The following is a 21,857-nucleotide window of genomic DNA, read 5'->3' as shown; positions in this document are numbered from 1 at the left end:
ACCATATACTTTATAATGACTGTTTCAGTCTAGTAGTGTCGGACGGGTTTGGCTTCCTGGCGAAACGCGTCAGACAGTACTAGACTGACACAGTCATTATAAACTATATGGTAGCGTGATTATGTCTAGCTAAAATATCACCATCCTGTGCTGGTATAACAGTTGGTGATATAAACTGTTCTATACTGTGTATTTATGTATGAATATGTGTTATAAATACATAATTCATTTTGTCGCAACCCCGTCTTCCTCTTCATTCTACCTATTGATTAAATATACGGGACAACGATTTACTTTGACGTTGAGACTGGGAACCCATTGTTTATGCATATATTACAAGTACCTCATATCAATATTGTAATGGCATGCATAGGTAGAACGGTGTAAATGTCTGTAATGTGGCCCTAAGCTTGAACTATTTTTTTCTATGACTAGAAAAGTAGTTTGATTTCATTTTAGTAGTTTTGGAAATTCACAATTCCTTTTTTTTATCTTGTATTTATATATAGCAACATCGTTGTACATGGCACTTTACAGATTCCATAAACATATCACTAACTCTGACCCACTCACAATCTAATCTAGTCCAGGACCAGTTACCCTACCACCATGTTTTTAGGATTCAAGAAGATTCAAACTTGGGGCCCTAGTGCTGCAAAGGGCAGGTTGCTAGCCACTGAAATGTGCTGCACTGGTCGGCCCTGGTTTTAAAGTGAAATACAGAAAGTGATCTAAGTATAATTAATATACAGTATGATGTATAGTTTTAACTAAACTTGTTTTTCCATTTAATTAACTTGGTGCCATACCCACATCATGTACTTGCACAGAATAAGAAGAATTCTAGAAAAGCTTAGCTCCAGGCATGCATTTATGCAGATCTGGGTTCAGTTATTCATCAGTAAATGTATTTTTAAATCCAATGAATGTACTTGGTTGACTTGATATTACCCATTTGTAGTTCACTATAAAACAGATCTTAGACTGGTTGGGGCAGAAATGTTACAAACAGCCAGAGCGAGTTTTGTTACAGCGCTCATGCTGATAGAAAGAAAGGGAAGAGTGATGGGGAGATGAACTCAGTCTGCTTCTTTTTTTGCTTTTTATGTAATGGAGGAAAACAAACAGTTGTGTATCAGAGCTTCATATTTCTAAAAATGGGTTGTGCAAAAATACAAATCATTTGCCAGGTAAAAACATCTCAAATATATGTATCTCATATTTGTAGTCAGTGTTTTGGCTAAATACCAAGTTATTGCAATCTTTTCCTTGGATGCTTACCCATACCTAAGCAGGCATATCCGGTAGAGGTTTATCTTCCAGCTTGCACAGAAATACCTGAATCTAGTTGCTGTGGGCAGCAGTATTTATAAATCAGTTCCACCCAATAGGATCTCATACTAAAAAGTGTTTGTTTTGCCCAAAGCTAATAATAAAATAATTTTTTTTGTGCGCTGTTAAAAAAAACAAATGGAAGAATCATGGCTATAAGAAAAACAGACACAATTCATTCAAACATACGGCTCATCATACAGAGTAGTTTGTACACAGGATAGCTGGGGAAAAAGAGAAAAAATTCCATCAAATTGGTTCTATGCCAGAGCTCTCTCTGTTGATCCAGCGAAAGGCTAATAAAAACCCAGCTGTAGCACTTGCCAATTTATTTCTTGGCTCAAACCACAATCCAGGGGTGTTAGCATTCAGGTTTCATTACATGATAATCACAGAAATGATGATTTTTTTTAAGTGTTCTCTGACCCAATTGACCCCAGAGGCTGGTTACAAAGGAAGGAGGACTTGTCTATAGTAAGAACCATAAAAATGAGTTAAAAAGAAGTCAATATCCTTGCCTTGTACTATTGGCAAGTCACAGTTTGCTAGATAGAGCTGTTTGTGACACATATAGAGCTTTTCAAAGCTGATAAATACAAACCTAATGCTATGAAGGGTAAATGATTACGCATTACAATTAGGCTAATTTTAGATGTGCGGTAAACCGCACTCCCAACTGCTCTTTGGCAACTGTATAAGAGTGGTTGGGAAACCTTTGCATGCATTGAGATGCTTTGTGTTGTGATTGCAACATATAAAGCCCTTGTCACTTCCATTCAGGTAAATAGGGACACATTGAAACTGCAGTGAGCTGTGGTTGAACAGATTTGTGTTGTAGTTGTTAGCAATGCTGGAGATGGCCCATAGTTCCTTGTGGTCAATACCACAATTACAGTCAACCATGTTTGTAACAAAGCATTTGTCAAGTGCTATGGTTGACTCTAAAAATTACTCCAGGGCTTATATGCCCAGGAGCAACTAATCATAGGGTTTTTAACACCACATCTAAAAATGACTGACCTTACACCTAGCATCCAGTGGCCTTTGTTACTCTTTTACAACTATTTCTTTATTTTGTATTTGAAAATTACAGTTGCGTGACTTCAATAAAAGTCCTTATCCTTGTGTTAAAGTGTACAAGGAACTTTTCTTTATTCATAAAACTTTGGTGTTTTAATATACAATTAAAACCAAGTTGTTATATATATTAGGTTAAAAAAAAGTTGATGTTCGAAATACACTTTTTTTTGTGTATGACAAAAAGCCCTAGTCCTAGTTTTTAGTTTGAACTACAGAATAATTAGCATTCATGTTGGGATGATCGGAGCATGGGAGTGTGTTAAGTGCATGTACAATGTGCATGTACTGGTATATTGTTTTCATATTCTTTTACCTTGGCATACACTATATAGCTTGGTGAAGTGGTTCTATTGTTTATTTGCCATTCTTAGCTTTTGGTATCTTAAAGCAGTACAATTATGGTCACTGAGGATATTGGTGCTATGGAATCTGTGTCCCCTTCTTGTCCCAATTAGTAAGTCCATTGTGAGTTAGTTGTAAATTGTATGCAGTGCGTATTGTATGCTGCTATGGTTGCACCATGGGAAGCCATCTTTGCAGACAATGATACATGCACATTACTGTCATTAGACCAAGGATATACCAGTAACTGTACTATATATTACATTATTCGTTGTACCCCTGAAATCCACCAGGCTGTCTTTTGCTAAATAAACATAAATATTGTATAGGCTGTCGGGTACATATGGATTCATATTAACTTTGTTCAGGGTACATTAGTTATTTTTATTTATTTTAAGCACACTCTTATGGTATATTTGTAAGGCTTTAAAAAAAAAATCCAGGTGTGTTGGAAAGACCCAACTGGGCATTGTGGTTCCCACTGTTGAACCCAATGTTATAGTTGTAAACTGCAGAGCCAGATTTCCAATAAAGACTTAAACAAGAAGCTACAAGGGGGGCTCAGGTCATGGTATGCTGTATTTGTTGTGCATTCTCTGTTGGAATAAATTAAAAAATTATATGGGCAATGGTAGTCATAGCTTGGTTTAAAAAAAAAAAATAAGCTCAGCCTATTCTATTTTTGGTAGGGTGGCCCACCACAAGATAGCCTGGACAGGGTGTACCTGTGACTACAGTATATATAATTATGTGTGTGTGTATGTATGTGTGTGTGTGTGTATAATATACATATATAATATATTACTAAATAATCCTTTCTTGGTAAACCCTTTTTTCACCCCTTTTACAAATATCACAGAATGCCTTTCCTAGACCCCATCAATGTCATGTGACACTAAAAAAATGGCACTTGTTTTCTGAACGGATGACTGTCAATGAGCCCTATTGCTTCAACTTATTCTACCTGGCAAATTCTTTGACTGAACCAAATCCCTTTTGGATGAAGCAGCTCTGTGTTAATCTGATTTCCTTTATCATCTGCAGTAAAAAAAAAAAAAAAGTAAATACTCCAGCAGACTGTGATAAAAAAAAAAAATATGCGCTATTGATTCTGGCAAACGGTTTGTTTCCTTTTTTACATTAACTCCATATTGATTGGTGTTTTGACCTTAGAATGTAAGGTTTTGTTGGTCTTGACCAGCCAGATGAATTTTGGCATTCTTCCCGTTGTAGTAGCCTTTCACTGCAGTTTAATGAACTACTGAAAACTCTGCAAAACGCATTTTAAGTGATGTGTTTGAAGATGAGAAATAGTCATTCTAATGCATATACTGAAGTGAATAGCCTTTTCCTTATTCTGGAGCATTGTAGTGCACAGCGTATATTTATTATGCACAGACGCCTAAATAGAACCAAATGGTAGGTACCTTTTATGCCATTTTAAAGCGCAATGTAAGAATCTAAAAAAAATGTACTTTTTATGGCAATAAAAACAGATACTCATGCATATAATTTGCAAAGAAGAACATTTCTTTGTTGCTCATACCTCTCAGATATTCCATAGTGCATTATTGATCAGTGAAGGGAGAATCTGGTCATTGTGGAAGAGCCTGCAGCAGGTATGTACAGTATATACATAAAATGTGTGGTTTACTAACAAAAGTAATTTCCAGAAGCTGTCCCCAGATTTCAACTTATGCCTTGAGAAATATTTGTCCCTGGAAATGCCTGTAGTTTGAATACTGACCAGCTGTACCATAAATCACTTTTTGTTTGTATGCTAGATGATTCACACAATAAAGAATACATACACTTTTGGAATAAAATGATTTATAAGTTGCTAGGGGCAGATTCTAAGCTAAAAGCATGCACACCTGAATGCAAATTATGCTTTTCTTTTATACCAATTCCTTGTCAAAATATATTCTCAGTTGTTTTGAACTAGTTCTGTGTCCCATTAGGATATCTCATAACTTCCTCTCCTATAGACACAACATTATAATTTAAAGTGGGGAATGGACTTCTAACAGTGGAGAGTAAAAAACATTTGAAGAACAAAATTGGTTCTTTTGTTTAATAAATAGGCAACCTATTTTACAAATAAAGTGCAATTATGAACAGTATTCAGCCATTAAGTGTACTGGAAACCACATTTACAACATTTAGAACTTCAAGTTCTAAAGTGAGTGCTGGGTTGTCAAGTTTTTGGGTCCTCAGCTTACAGAACTTAAAAACAGATAAAAAAACATTTTATTATTACCAGTTTTTATACACCAAGGATCAATAAACTATACTAATTGGCAATATTTCCCACCTGGAACATGGAATTCAATGGAAATCAGTTATGTGTACATGTAGATAGCACAGAAGAACAAAGCATATCCTTCCCTTTTTGTTGATGAATTTGTGTGACAAATTATTCAAGCATGTGATTTTTTTAATAGATGTGTCTTCTCTAATAATGCTATTATGAGCTAAAGATAAACTGCATAAAAAATGATTTCTCTTCTTTACACCACAACATGTTTGCAATCATTTTAAAAGCTTTTATCTGGCTGCTCTGTTTTCCAAAGTATTTTATGTTTTACATTAGGATCATTTATATTGAGAAGACTATAAATTTCCGCTGAAAGCGGAGTCTCCAAGTTGACATACAGTAATGGGCAAGGGGGGAAAGGACATCTTATGGTCAGGTTATGTCTCCTATAGCTCAGATGGCTCCTGTGGCCTACAGACTATAAATTTAAAATTTTGTCAATTCCACAATGTTTCATGCTTGGTTTTGCTCACTAAAGATACTTAGAGATATTGTTTGTCAGGTACTATAACATCCAATACAATCTAGGTGTGTGTGTGTGTGTGTATATATATAATATATATATATATATATAATATATAAATATATATATAAATATATATACACAGTAAGTAGAAACATTATTTAATATTTCGATCTCTAGAAAAAAAGCGAACAGTTAATTCAATGGTGCACAATATATAGGGGCTAGTGGTAAAGCCAATAGTCTATCTGACTTGCTGAAGTTTCTAATTAACATTGTAAAAATCTCACATTGCTTATTGACATAAGATTAAGCAATTTCAGAACAGGAAAGAAACCTTTAAAACGGTTCCAAATTAAAAATAAGGCTGCAGTTTGAATTTACTCTCATCTCCAGTCAGTTCCTTGCTTTATTTACTCTCACATGAGTAATCTAGTTCTGGGTTGGACTCCATTTAGTGTTCAGAACTGCTGTAATTCTTAGCATAGATCCAACAAGGTGCTGGAAACGTGTCTTATAGATTTGGCTGTATATTGACATGATCATATCATGCAGTTGCTGCAGATTTTTCGGCTGCACATTCATAATGCAAATTTACTGGTCCACCACAGCCCAAATGTCTGGTCTGGTGGCTGTGGAGGCCTTTTGAGTAGAGCCAATTCATTGTCATATTCCAAAAACCAATCTGAGATGATTTGAGCTTGGTGGCATGGCACAATATTGTACTGAAAGTAGTCATTAAAAGATGGGTACACTGCGGTCATTAAGGCATGGGAATGGTTGGCAACAATACTAAGGTAGTCTGTGGCATTTAAATGATACCCAGCTGGTTAGAAGAAGCCCAAAATGTCAAAAAGTAATTATTCCCTATACCCATATACTATCAGCCTGAACCACTGATCCAAGGCAGGATGGATCCATGCTTTCATGTTATAGATTCTGACCCTACCATTCGAATGTAACAAAAGGAGATAAGATTCATTAGACCAGGCAATGTTTCCAATCTTCACTTGTCCACTTTTGGTGAGCATGTGTGAATCGTAACATGCCTGTTCTTAGATAACCTAAGTAGCACCCAGTGTGTCCCCTGCTACTGTAGCCCATCTGCTTCAAGATACAAGGTGTGGTGCATTCAGTGATACTCCTATGCATACCTCGGTCATTGTAAAAGGTGATTTGAGTTTCTGTTTTCTATCAACTTGAACCAATCTGGTGATTCCCCTTGGACTTATGGCATCAACAAGGAAATTATTGCCTCTAAACTAGTCTATACCCCATCTAAAAACTGCATTTCCATCATGTAACATCCATGAGGGCCACTTTCTGTTAGTGTTTAAACCACTAGCTATGCTTGATATGTTCTGAAGAATTTACAGCAATTTTTCTGCTTCTGAAATTACAGTATAAATCAGTTGGTGTTAAATCAGTGTCGTCTCCATACAACTGAACTTCAACTGTCAATCTGTGAAGATGGGCACGTTTTCTGTAAATTGTGTGTTTGGTGAGACTTCTCATGTATCTGCGTACCGTAAGTGATGCTTTCCTCTCTGTGAAAACACCCCTTATTGATTTTTGAAACATCACTCTACTTTTATTCTATAAGATGGTAAGTAAATATTCAGCCATGATTCTCTGTTTCTCCTCTAAATACATTAGTAACCCACCTAGCTTTTTCAAAACAAAACATTTATGTTCCAAAATGGACAATTTTACTTTCCAGAATGTCTACTGATGCAGGGATCACATTTCTCGAACCTTTAATGGCAATGTCACTCTTACTGTTTTTAAAGAATAGGTATTTTTTTCCATCCATTTTCTGTAAATAGCCATTGTCTTATTTCACTACTCATGAAAATCAATGGGTAAAGGTGGATGTAGGTGTTTCCACCATTTAAGTCAATGTGTACATAGTGATAATTTTTCTTTTTATTTGTCATAGACAAGAATTTGAAGGTTTGGTCAGGATAAAGTGTTGCAACAACCCAATGGTTACTCCCAATGTACCTGCAGTATATTGCACCACAACATGTAATAGCATGCATTAGCAAATTGCTGTAGGTGAACATTTTAATGCAATAAGGTGTGCTGTTGGCCCATTTAAATTACACTGGCTGCTTTAACAAAAATGTGTTAACTTTATGCTCACAGGGCAAAGTGTGAATTGGCTTGGAGGGTATTTAGCACCCTAGAGGGTACACTACATGGGGAATTTTAATCTCTTGCTATAGAGAGATTTGATAACTTGCTGACAGTCCCTTCATTAGGCTGCAGCTGTACAAGAGATTTTTTTTTAGTAGTTTTGTTGTGCTGAAAAGGAAAAAAAAACTCTGGGCAATTAATTTCTAGGAGAAGCAATTGATTGCTAAACAGATCACAAATGGCTTCCTAAAGGGATGGGACAAATGACTCAATTTGGAGAAAGCTACAGAGAAGCAATCAAAAGCTGAGTGAACGTACTTGAAATTGCCTGCAAATTGTTGTTTGTATATCCAGCATAATGGTGTCCCTCTCCCAAACATGGAATGCTGAGAACTATACTGACATAGTTCTGTTATACTTTCATTTTGCCTCAAACATTATTAAGGCGTTTTAAGGTTCCATAACTTATGTCAAATAAATATCAACCTTTATAATTATAATACACTCTAAATATATTTATTGCACACAAAAAATCTTAAGCATAATAAGTAGTTTTGGCTAGAGGTAAATATAAGGGTAGCATTGACAAGATACCATCTGTCTATGATTGCATCGTTCCTCGAAGTTTTGATGGAAAGTCTGCTCTTAAAGCTTTCCTCACTGCCCATGTCCTTTAAAATAACATGCAGGCAAAGGAAGGAGCTCATCATTGCTCGTTACAGCAATCCACATAGAGTAAGCCAGCCAAACTGATTTAAAATACAACTAATTGAAATGCTATTGTCTTGAATGCACCTCCAAGCCGCATTAAAGACCACCCTGCTCCAATACCTACCATGTGGGCTTAATCATAGAGACCCTTCAATATTCCCCCTGATTTACTGCATAAAAGATGTAGATGGTCGTCCTAAACATGTCCATAGGTTGGTGTTTGGATGATCTGGACCATAACGTCTGGGGAATGAAGCGGAATTCACATATTCATGACTTTCATCCCATGCCTTCTTAGTGGTTTGTTCATCCATACTTTTCATCCATACTACAACAGGATCTGCCTATCCAAAACTGAGCCCAACACAGGGCTAGAGCCCCCCTTGGTTATTTGTTCCCTTGAATCAATTCTAACTATAAAAGTGATGATTCTCATGACTTTAAACAGAGGGGTGCATATGTGGTTCAGAACCGATTTAATGAATAATTCCCTACTTTCGATGCAATTGCTTAATAATGTTTTTGTGCCATAGGTTAATGCAACTTTCACTGTATGAAGCTGAGCTGGGAAAGCTTACTAACATTCTACTGTGAAAAATTAATATAATGGGTTCATTTGTGCTTGATTCACAGCTGAGATGTGACATCTAGTGGGGATTTTACAAAGATAAATGGTGTTTTAGCATTAACAAATCATTATTATTGCTGCATGCTGTTATTATCTGGGGTTTTCATACACAATAGGTGGAGAATTATTAGTATTGTTTTTTTCTGCAATTACAGTAAGTGCAATAACAATTAGGTAGTATATCATAAATGTGTTGTTCTGGAGGGAACTGGAGAAGATTTCATATTATGTAACTTATAACTCTGCAGTGACCTGAAGGCTTTATAATAAACTCTAAAATGTTTCAGCTGCTGCTGGCTGAATAAGCATTTAGTTATTTTATCTGTTTATTGGCCAGCTGTATTCTACTGAAAGACTGTAGGGGATATAAAGCTTTTGCCTGGTTCCATCTTACATTTGTGGTGAGATTTGTTCCCTGCAGTGACCCTATAGTTATTCCTATACTGTAATTATTGGATGAACAATGTAAGGAAGGAATTCTAAACTAGGGTAAATGTGTTATTTATGTTGAGAGAAGGAATACTAAGGCACTAAAAGGCCAGGTAGAACCATTATGGCGGAGAGTCGTATTCCGAGGTCTCCGCAGCATTTATTGTCAGTTGCATAGACTCTTTCCATTGCTGATCTTCTATCACTATGGCTTAGCTTTCAGTAGATATGCCATTATGCAGATCTGAACAAGCTTTTTCCATTAACAAGTCTTGCACTGGTAAAAATGCAAACAGCAATACAAATCTGCATAGCAAAAGGTGCAAGGTTCTTAAAGTTGCAAATGTTCCTAGTCAAGTCCTAAGAATGCTTCTCTCCAGGCATCCCGGAAGTGGTGGCCAAAGTTTGGCTCTTTGCTCGAATATAGACTGGGTGTGCATGGAGGAAAGTACACAGTGCCAAAAAGATGAGGTAATTAGATGCAAGTGGTTGCCTTGTGTTATCAGTTGAAATCCAACACTTTTGGGTCTTTCATAATCTCCCTTCTTCATGGTTTGGACCTGCAGAACAGTAAAACATTTTGTAAATAAGTGTTGCTTATTGTCTGTGAGTAAAGTTTCTAACCAATGGTCTTTGAAGGTAGCAATCTATTGCACAGCACTTATTTTAACATACCCTTCCAAAACAAGTTGGTTTTCAATACATTTTAAAAGGCAGTTTTTTTTCCTCCTAAGTATTTCATTGGTTCATTGTTTTGGTGCCTTTTTCCCCTATTTTGCATAGGAAATTATTATCTCCACCAAAACGTCTCCTTTCTCATTGAAACTCATTATTATCTGTAGCCTCAATATAGTATATTATAGTGTTGTCGCGGGCCAACCTTGAAATTTATTGAAAAAATTGAGGCGAGCTAAATCTTATGAATGGCCCGCTGCTAGAGCTCCCTCTTCATTGAAATAGCACATCTACTAAAATTCCTGGCATTAATTGCATCTCTAAAAAAGTCCAATGCAGGGCCACGCATAGGCAGAGAGCCCGCTGGTCTATATACGCGAGTGATGCCGGAAATTGTAGTAGCGGCGCTATTTTAATGCAGCACCGGGCCAGCTGCAGTTCATATTTAGGATTCCTTTGGGGGACCAAAAAAGGACATTGAGGGCTGGAGTTTGACACCCCTGTGCTATCCACTCTGTATTGACATTTAACCCTGTCTACATGGAGTTTGCTTGGCCTTGCTGAGATTGTGTTGAGCTTATTTAGATGCAGTTGTTTTTAACTCCAATAAGTGGCATAAATACAACGCGATAAGTAAACTTTGGATGAGCCAACCAACTCTCCCTGGCCCCCCTTCCTCTACCTATATTTTATTTGGCAGTAGGTATCCAGAATTTAATTAAAGGAACACTAAAAAAACTATTTTTGGGCACAGTAGCATTCAGTTGTGGTAGGGATTACATTGGGCAGCAGCTAGCAGATCTGTTCGGGAGTCTGGAGCCCATAGTTTAGTCCTGCTTGGCTACCTGACAAATCCTGACTTACAGTATGTGGCTCAGGTACCACATAGCCCCAGTTATGCCTGAGCTGTACAGCCAACGGCCTAGGAGAGGAGAAGATATGCAGCTGTGCCTGTGGTGAGTGTCTTCACAACCCCCATAAAATTTACTATCTCTAGTCCAAAACCTTACCATATACTATTCTGATTCTACCCGGTTTGGACATTTTGTGAGCCTTATGATATTGTGGCAATTAGAGATTTGTCATTTCGATCTCGCTGCAAATCCAGCCTTTCTCGCTTACAGAACATGAAAGCAAGAACGGCCTTGTGATTCACCACAAGATTGTGTTCTCGCCAAATTTAGAGTTCGCTTGCATTCACAGCTGATTGGAGGCACCAATCAGCTGTGACTGCAGGTTCCCACGGTCACTGGGCTGTACTTATCAATGATATGTACAGCCCCGTGATCGTGGGAACTGAACTCGGATAAACTCGCTTGCAGTCACAGCTGATTGGAGGCACCCACGTGCCTCCAATCAGCTTTGACTGCAGGTTCCCACGGTCGCTGGGCTGTACTTATCAATGATAAGTACACCCCAGTGATTGTGGGAACTGAAATCGGATGAACTCTCAATGGAGAATCTCCATTGAGAGTTCATCTGAGTTCGCCTGCAGTTACAGCTGATTGGAGGCACCCACGTGCCTCCAGTCAGCTGTGACTGCAGGTTCCCATGGTTACTGGGCTTTAACAGCCCAAGGACCATGGGAACCTGCACCCTGGACTTCAATGGAATTCACAAAATCGGTTCGCCAAAATTTCGCGGACCCATCGGAAGTTCGGGGAAATTTTCGCGAGACTGTCAGAGGCATTCACGCTCATTCCTAGTGGCAATGCCATTATACACAGGGAGCAATGCCTTGAGAATGGAGATCAGCTGTAAAGAGCAGTGAGTGGGTGGAACAATTTGTTGTTGCATAGAAATTAAGAAAGAGATATATTTCCCCAGTCCCTGCTCATATATTTCCCCAGTGTACACTGCTATATTTTTTCACCTTGAATACAAGCTCAAGTAGAGTTAGAGTTAAACTAGAGTTTCCACTTTCTGTTTAGGGAATGGTCATTGGTAGGATTGGCATCTCTAAAGAACTAAAATCATATACGGAGCAGCTAAGATATGTTCTTCTGATGAAGCTGTAATAGGCGAAACACTTCAACAGCAAAACTTTGTCTTGATGAAAGACAATTGTCACAAAAAAAGTTTGTATACTTTAAAAAAAAAAAGTTTGTTTTTTTACAAAAAAAAACAAAATATGTTTTAATATTAGCATGTTACCCATATGCTTTTATTGATAATTAGGAATAAATATTATTGATGAATTTTAAATGCTGTATACTAAGATTTAGAGATTGAGAGTACCTAAAAAAAAAACCACCAACAAAAAAGCACATGTTGCAATTACTCTTTTCTGTTAGCAATGCCATTATAACTTGTTCTGTATATACTGTTAGTTGCAGCAGAATCTGTGTTATATAAATTAATAAAATACATTTTGTACAGCACCACTTAAGAATTATTTCAAATAACCCATACTACCATCAATGCAAATGAGTGAATCAGGAAACTATTTGGCATGAAATTTTAGCTGATCCCAATGATGCTGCAATTAAAGCTATATGTGTTTTGTCAGCAGTCTGCAATTTATACATCCAGGCAAACCCTTGCAATATATAATGCCTTTTTATGGCATGTGAAGGTTGGATGGTTTTGGGCAGGGCCTCATTGTTAAAGATTAATGATGCAAGGAGTTTCACTAATGCTGTTAGACATTGCATGGTGTGGTGTTCCAGTTATATCTCACTAAACCTATCTAGCATTTCTAATAAAAACTGAATGTGCTTATCCTGCACAAAGAGCCACTCAATATTGTGCTTCATAGGTGAACGGATTGTAAATTAAAAATTAATTCAGAGTTGGCTGGGGACATCTTGTGGCAAGAGATAGGAAGACCAAGCTTTGTTTTTTAAATCAAAAATTCATACACGAATATTAGCTCTTGCTGGATTAAATTAACACGAGGCTCCTCGTACTGCATTATCATAAACATAATTTCATTTTTGCTTTATTTTGATCATTATTTTTCTACGTATATTCCAGAGGTGGCTGCATACAGCTGACTGATTAAATCTAGACTTGCTTTCCTGTATAACAATCTTAGATGGAAGAATAATAAGGAACATGAATTTTAATTTAGTTTTAAATCATATCAGTTCACTAATCTATAAAAACTCGATTATGAGACAGGAATTCTGCTGTGTTTAGCCAACGTGTCTGGATGCCACTATTTATTATTCATCATGCTATCTGCGTAGTAAGCTCTGCTGTATGCAGGTTTTTGCTCAAAGGATGGATGGACATAAATTCTAACATTTCTAATTATTGTTATAGGGATGTATGAACACATCAATTGTAAGTAAATGCTTTCAAGATGTGAACAGAAAAGATGTGGTCATTGGATTGCATTTTATTAGGCTAATACACAAAGTTTAATTATATATAGCATATTATAAAGTATATTACAAGTTATTTAAGGACCTAACCAATAGATAAGGAAATTGATAATCACCCCACCTCCTAGATTGTAAGCTCTTCGGGACAGGGTCCTCTCTTCCTCCTGTGTCTGTATTTGTCTGTCATTTGCAACCCCTGTTTAATGTATAGTGCTGCGTAACATGTTGGCACTATATAAATCCTGTTTATTAATAATATTATACAGTTGTAGAGCCCTTGGTCTACTAGCCACGATATAGAGTTGTTATCAGGATCTGATGAAAAGGCAAAGTAGGGGCATATGATCACTTTAGGGTCAAAGTTCTAAAGAGGATTTGGACAATGGGAGACAATATGTATTTAGTTGTAGTTTAGTTGTATATAAGGTTATAAACCATGCCAAATGAAATTGAAGAATAAGAAAAAAATCCTTTACAGCACTACGGTTTATTTTTAAGTTTTCATACCATATGGCAATGGAGAGGAGTCTTACAGGTATATGAGCAAGATGATCAGGAACACAGAAACTTCTCTGCAAACCCAAGTTTAGCATATCATTTCCAAAGCTGCAAACAATAGAAATTTAAAATTTTGGACATTTAAAACTACAGCAACAAAACCCACACTCCAGTCCAAAATAAAAAATGTAGATGCACAAAATAACCACCTGCTCTGTTTTGCATTCTGGCTACCCTAGCCACTTTTATGTTTTACTTTGAACTAGACTGGGGTCCTAACTTATTCAATCTATCCTAATATGTCCCTAGGTCTGATAGGAAATATCTTACAATTTATTTTAACTTCTCTTGCTGTAACTTCACCAATTGGGCCTGATTTATTAAAGCTCTCCTAGGCTGGAGAAGATTCACTTTCATCAGTAAAGCTGAGTGATCCAGCAAACCTGAAATGGGTCTGGTCTAGGGATGAAAACATTTGCTAGCAAAAAGCAATAGAAATCTAGGTTTGCTGGATCACCCAGCTTCACTGAATAAAGTGTATCCTCTCCAACTTTGGAGAACTTTATTAAATCAGGCTTATGTATCTTTTTTCTGACTGTGTTGGTGGACTTATCTCAGATTCCCAAATTAAGTAATTGTTTCTTTGTTTTACAGGAACTTTTACTACATAACTATCCTCCGTGATCCTGTTTCTCGATATCTAAGTGAATGGAGACATGTCCAGAGAGGAGCAACCTGGAAGGCTTCTCTACATGTATGTGATGGAAGATCCCCAACCTCAGATGAGCTTCCCAGCTGTTACACTGGAGATGATTGGTCAGGCTGTTCTTTAAAGGAATTTATGGATTGCCCTTATAATTTAGCTAATAACAGACAAGTTCGTATGTTGGCTGATTTGAGCTTGGTTGGATGTTACAACCTATCTGTGATGCCAGAGGAGCAACGAAACAAGGTTCTTCTTGACAGCGCCAAGGAAAACCTTAAACGCATGGCTTTTTTCGGTCTGACAGAATTCCAAAGGAAGACCCAATATCTTTTCGAAAAGACTTTCAACATGAACTTTATCTCTCCTTTTACTCAATTCAATAGTACAAGGGCGTCAAGCGTGGAGATAGACGATCAGACGCAGAAACATATAGAGACATTGAATTTTCTAGACATGGAGTTATACGAATATGCAAAAGACCTTTTCTTACAAAGATATCAATTCATGAGACAAAAAGAACACCAGGAAGCAAGACGGAAGCGCCAGGAACAACGGAAAATCTTGAGAGCAAAACACGCAAATCACAAACTGGATATGGACAATTCAACTGCTGATTATATAGGGAATGTAGAGAAATGGCGGTAGTAGATTTTCTAATCTTAGTCTACTACTAGGACTGTACAATAAACATAAAACTGGAGATAAAAAAAATTAGGCGATGACCTGTTCCAAATGATTTTAAGCTTCGTATACAATTGAAGCCGAAGATGTTTATCAAGTTGCCTTTGCAAATGCTTTTGCATTTATTAATGTAATTATTCTGTACATGGGAGTTAGATGTTTGACTTAGATCAAAAAGGTTGAAGAGCAATTGATCGTCATTTGTAGACATGACTATGACAAAAATATGGAATCCATTTTGCATTATAGTGCTATCCAGGACACTTCATCAGACAGCTCCATATTTACTTTTGTTGCAGAAAATCAGTTTCCATTTGAAATATTGTATGACTCAAAAATCTGCAGTTTATTAATTTGGATCTATTTCAAATGCAATTGTCTGGACACTGTTTAGTATAGTGCCGATTTTAAATTTTATGCAATGCTATTTCCTGAATAATTAAGACATGGTAATTGGTTAGTTGACTGACCTTCTAATAGATAACAATGTTTTAAAGTAATGCTGTAAAAGTTTATCAATTAAAGCAATACCTATTCATTAAATTGTAATCCCCTCTCCTGCTGCCGATGCCACTCAGCTATACTTCAATCAACAGGAATAACTAGCTTATACAGTCTATACAGAAACTGACTGTTAGAGTTCCTGCAGGAATCACTGGTTCATTCTTCCCATCCTCCTGTCACTGCAGGACATATTAGTAGTGTATAGGTCAGTGGGAGAAACCACTGTTTTCTGCAGGGGGACTCACAACATTGACACTCCAGGAAGTGTCAGTTTCTGCACAGACTTCAGCCAGAGATTTCCCCAGTCAGATCAACGTTTAGTGGCACAGGAGAGGTAATTATTTATTATTTTCTTCTTTACAGGTACAACTTTAATTGAAACGTTCAGTTCAGCAACAGAGTCGATTTAGGATCAGTAATAATGGACCAAGAGTGAAACTTTAATGACTTCCCTGAAGCTGGTTGTTTTTTAAATTATACAAATGGTCTTATTTACCATTCTGTAATGTGTAACATCTTAGATAAATTAGGTTGTATTAAAATATGTAATATTATATTACATGCTAGGGACCTATTAATAATAAGTTAGCCTTGGAACTAATGCTTGTAAGTTCTACTTTTGGCAGAGGAACCATTTCTAGAGGAAGGAGGTCTCTGTTATGGAGAATGATAACATGAAAACTTGAGTTATGCACGAAATCTGAGAACATCAATAGGAAAATGGAAACCAACTATAATATAAGGGTATACACAGCACAAACTGTTTAGGTGACACATCATCTGTAAATGCATTCCCTATGTATGAGAGATAATGGCAAGAACCAAACTAGTAGGACAATCGAGAAATTATTATTAAATAGAGAAAATAAAAAGAGTAGAAATATTAGCTCATCCCAGTTGTCATTTGCCGTAACCGACAACAAATTTCTTTGAGCTAGCAGGGAGCTAACACAATGAGAGTGATGCAATAAAACTTGATAAAGAAAATAAACACAAGTTGAAGTTCCCCTACGCAGCCAATCAGGTGTCACCTTTAGAAAATTTTAACGAGAATTCTGATTGGTCACTATGGGCATATATTTCAGTTTTGTAAAAAAAGAAAAAAAAATTTCCAGGTTTAGGTCGATTTATGCTTTAGGCTCCTCTGTGGTACCTAGGTGCTAGAGTGGCCAATTTCAACTTGTATATCATATAGATTTACAACGTTGGGACTGCTGTGGAATTTAGGAAACATATTTATTGATTTACAGAGAACAGGAGCACATTGTCCCATGGGTTTTGTGCTTCTAACAGTTAATAAAATATATCTGAACAATGTGAAACTGCTCAGTATGTGCTTCAGTTCACTGATGTTTCCCTTATCCTAGTCATATGGAAATCCCTCGCCTATGAAACTAAAACTGGGCAAAAGAATGAATTACACAAATAAAGTTAAAGTAATCAATTTTCGAAAACTAATACATCATATTCTTTTCTGCTGGGCCAAATGTGCTTTTTCTATGAAGGAGGGAAATACTGTATCTATACGGTACTAGCAACTCACCTAGGATTGACAGTTTGAAGGGTCTCCAAAAAAATGGCCAGTATGCTAGGTCCCGATAAAACCTGATAAGAATATTGTAAGATAAGGCTCATGGAAGAATGCAACATTCTTTCAAATAACTATATTGATGTAGGCTTACTATGAAATATTTATTTGAAGTTTTTAATTGGTCTTATTTACTTTGATAAATTTTATATCAGAGGTGAGACATCACCTTAGGTCCAGCAACTGTTGACCACTCAACTGCACAACTTTATAATAAAGGTGTACAGTTCATAAGGTTAGGTCAGCCCTCTGATATCTTCCCACCCAACTCTTAGCTCTAAAAGTCAATCATAGGCAAACCAGTTTAAGCTAAATAAGGTAGATAACACAAATATTTTAATTAAGCTTCACATATAAATGAACAAAATGCCAATTGCTTCAAAACGCCACTAGAAAAAGAACCTTGGTTTGTACATGGATCACACCACTAGATAGAGCTGTGTCATTATGTAAAGTGTGTAACCAACTCTTGTCATCAGAGACACGAGATATGAGTTTGTAAGACACTTTACATGAGGACACAACACCATCTAGAGGGGGTCAACAATAATTCACAAGTGACCCACCAACTCAAAAGTACAAAATATTTTAACCTGTAAAAAGCCCATGTGATGTTACTTTTTCCCCTTTTAAATAAACTGTTTTATTTTAATTTTTTTTACCTTTTTTGTTGATCGTTGTTTTGAATGTAAGCAGGGATGGACGCATTTTGTGCCCTACGTTTATACTTGTATCAAAGCATTTTCAGGTAAAATCTGTACCTCAGTTTATATTCAGATTGGTTTATATTGGTGTATATAAGGTCTTGGAAATATTTAGTTTATTGCATAATCCTGATTGTTACTTCTTCTATACTAGGATGTTTCCTGACAGATTATTACATTTAAGAAGTTGTTTAAATCAACCTAAATTTTGAAAGCCCCACCAAAGAGACAACATTAAACCCCATAAAGAATCTTTATTCCTGCAATTTAAAAATACCGTACTACAATTATTCTGTACATTTGTTAACCTTAATATTCCAGCTTGTTTACTAGCTTTTTTTAGCAGGGTTATTTGCATTACATTGTAATTGTTATAGATAATTGTTGGATATCAAAAAGTCAAATTTCCATTCATCTGGCTCTTAGCAGCTTGCTGGGTTCCCATAGCACAAGCTATGATTAGTATAATTGTTAAAGAAAGAGTGACCATCCAATTATCCCATCTTAATCATCCTGTCTTATATGTAATAGCATTTTTATTGGTCCTTTTTAATACTGTATGCAATATTCCTATAATTGCTGTTGCACCTGAAGCCGTTGCAGGACTTTTTGGGCATGGAGTTTGGAAAAAAAACTGTAACAGTTCAGAAGAAAGTTTTTCCAAAAATGATTTCATTACTTTATGTAATATACAGTACATAAAAAGATTTTAAAAAATGGATCACAATAACTATTTGGATAATGGCTTAATGTAACTTAAATAACTTAATGTAACTATAGTGAAACCTCATAATAAGAATCTTGAGTTTATTATAATAGGTTTCCACACAGAATCAACAAAATTAAAAATTATAAAACAAAACTGAAATATTTGCTGTTGATGGCATTTATATTTAGGTGGTATCGTTCATATTGTAAAATGAACATAATTCACTTATTTAGGTAAATTTAAAGTTCAACAGGGGTAGAAAAGTAAATTATTAGGCTCATACAGTATAAACACAGAGAAGTGTTTTTACTGTTTAATAACCAAGTAACTTCTAATAGCGCCAACAAAACAGCAAAAAATCTGCAATGCGGGTAAAAGAATTTGTCCAGGTCAAGCAGCACAGAAGAGAAAAGTAATCACTTGAATCTGATGCATTACGTTTCCATTCTTGGCCAGCCTACATCAACATGCAGTAATCATAACCAATCAGAAATCCTTTGATAGTCTGACCACATCAACTGCTGAATGTTGATGTCTGCTTGACATTGGTTATTACCCAGAACTAATCTATGAGTTAGGTTATAAAGATCTCATATCTTATTGTACATACCTATTGGTATTTATTTTACAGTTCTCAAATGCATAATTAAAACTTTTTGATAATGTTTCTTTTTTTAGGTTGTTTGAATACAGAGCTTGTCTGTTGTGCATTTTACATTTTTAATTCTTAAAGGTCAAAGGCCTAGAGAAATGTACATGAAATGCTGAGTACATCACCACTATCACTTACAGTAAATATACAGGCCCAGCCAATGTGTGGACCTTGTTGTTCTTTTAAAAAATCTTCATATTTGCATAGAAAGTTAGAATAATGTCAGCCAGCTGGTCACTAACCCCTCCTATAATACATTTTACCCTGTGATAAAGCTTAACCAATTAGCCCTATCACCAGGCGAAACGCGTTAGAGAAGGTGACATGTCATTTTGATGACATTATGCTGGTAACTTTGATTAGAATATTAAAAAAGGAACGTGTGGTGATACGGCTTGTGTATTTGTTTACCTTAGAGGAAGCATAGCACCAGCTGCTGGTCGTGTAAGAGGCTCATAGTTGGAGAGGTCCATCATGCATATTGCTTCACAATCACTGTTTACATCCTTTGTTTTGAAAGCAAAAAATAAGCTTGAAGGGGCACATTACCATATAATTTAAAATGGGTGTAAGTCTTCATTAAAAATTAACTTTTTCCATTCTCCAAATCACAGTAAAAGTGAAATACAGACAGCGGAGTGTATGTACCTGTGTGATGTCATAGCCCCTCCTTCATAGTCCCTCCAATATTGGACGTTTATAGTGCTGGTGTAAAAGAATTACTTTGTAAAATACAGAGGTTGTAATTCCTGATACTGATGAATGTGTACAATGTAAATCACGGATTCTAAAGGCCATACTGTATATATACACATATATATGAACTGATAGTATGCAGTTAAAGTGTCTATCGAGGAATATGTCTAAAATGTTGTGAGTTTATGACCCATTCACAGCTCAAAGGCAGATATAGATGAACGAACAAATGGCAAACACAAAGATGAAACTCCAAGTAATGATGTTCTTTACTGCTGAACTGGAAATATCAATAATGTGCATTGAAATAAAAAGAACTTCATTTGTTTCTTAAAGTGTTTATTTTATTTAGATTAAACGTTATTTGCATGGATTTTGTTAGATGAGCAATACTCTCCTGAGGACTAAAGTAATGATCTTTTGTGCACCTATGCAAAAATGTAAGGGATATTTGCACCTGAAAACAAAAATGTAATATATTGCAGCATACCAGGCTAAAATGTGGTGGGTGCATTCTTTTTCTATTTTTCTTTTATTTTTAACTGGTGATCCTAAAGCTACTCACACCTGTAACATTTCTGATATTGGACACAATCTTTTGTAATTGTTTCAAGTAACATTAGAACATTGTACAGCAAGAGGAGGACAAGTGGGAAGTATGAGGGGGGAAAGAAGAGAGCCAGAGTTATGAAATAACACATTTATTAAACATATTCCTCCCGGAGACTGATGCACTTGGTACAGCGTAGTTGCAGCTTTTCTAGACCGTTCAAATAAAAGTTCTTTGGTTGGGCCACAAACCAGCTCTCAGCAGCATCTTTGACGTCAGAAATGTCCTCAAAAGGTTGCCCCTTTAGGTGTTTCTTCAAATTCGGGAACAGATAATAGTCCGAAGGGGCCAGGTTAGGTGAGTAGAGGGGATGGTGGACCAATTTGGCATACCACCACACTCATTTTTCTATTTCTTCTGGAAGGGGGCAAAGCCAGGAACTTCTTAGTACCCCCTCGTACCCAGTGTATCCTTTGCCATGGGAAATGACAGAGATCATCACTGCTAGTGGTTTAGTTACAATGTATGTATAGGGGGAATGTCTTGGCTTGGGAAAGTATTGAAAGGTAATGTAAATTGGCTCTACAAAGTACACTGACATTAGCATCCAGCCAGACGTGTGAATAACATAGAAAATATGTTATTTACATGAAATAGTTGTGCTTTACAAGTCTAACTTATTCCTATAGTAGGCCATGTATGAGTTTATTCCCAAGGCTGTTATTCTATACAAGGATACAACAGCTATAAGGAACTAAGATCCCATAATACTTAAATATGGGTAACTTTTTTAGTACCTTGTTGCATAATTTATATATGCCTTCAAACTATCTTTTTTTCATCAATAAAATATTATTAATAAGAAGGGTTGAGGTGGGGAGGAAATTGGTAAGCGAAATCCAAGTAGAAAAAGAATGGGCCATGTTGCCTGCTAGATTGGAATTGTTTGTGTGGTAAGGCTATGTAAAGTCTCAGGACTAGATGGAGAGAATCAAAAATTCTTTGGCAGGTAAAACATGCAGATTTAAAACAAATAGCATTGCAATGAATGAACACAAGACTCAATCCCCTGAGGAATCCCTCTTGGAGTGAAACGCGTTGGCACTTTTAGATACTCCACAGAA

General features: G+C 36.3%; 1 protein-coding gene across 1 annotated transcript in view; it reads left to right on the top strand.

Moving 5' to 3' along the window:
• HS6ST2 (heparan sulfate 6-O-sulfotransferase 2) overlaps positions 1-20,512 on the top strand; it is a 207,058-nt gene extending 186,546 nt beyond the window's left edge. Inside the window, exon 3 of the mRNA XM_072430192.1 lies at positions 14,598-20,512. Coding sequence (XP_072286293.1) covers positions 14,598-15,294 — 697 coding nt within the window. The 3' untranslated portion in view covers positions 15,295-20,512. The remainder of the gene's footprint in view (positions 1-14,597) is intronic.
• The last annotated feature ends 1,345 nt before the right edge of the window (positions 20,513-21,857 follow it).

This window comes from Pyxicephalus adspersus, chromosome Z (genome assembly GCF_032062135.1).
Source record: "Pyxicephalus adspersus chromosome Z, UCB_Pads_2.0, whole genome shotgun sequence".
Lineage (NCBI taxonomy): Eukaryota > Metazoa > Chordata > Amphibia > Anura > Pyxicephalidae > Pyxicephalus > Pyxicephalus adspersus.
This window is presented reverse-complemented; position numbering and strand designations above follow the sequence as displayed.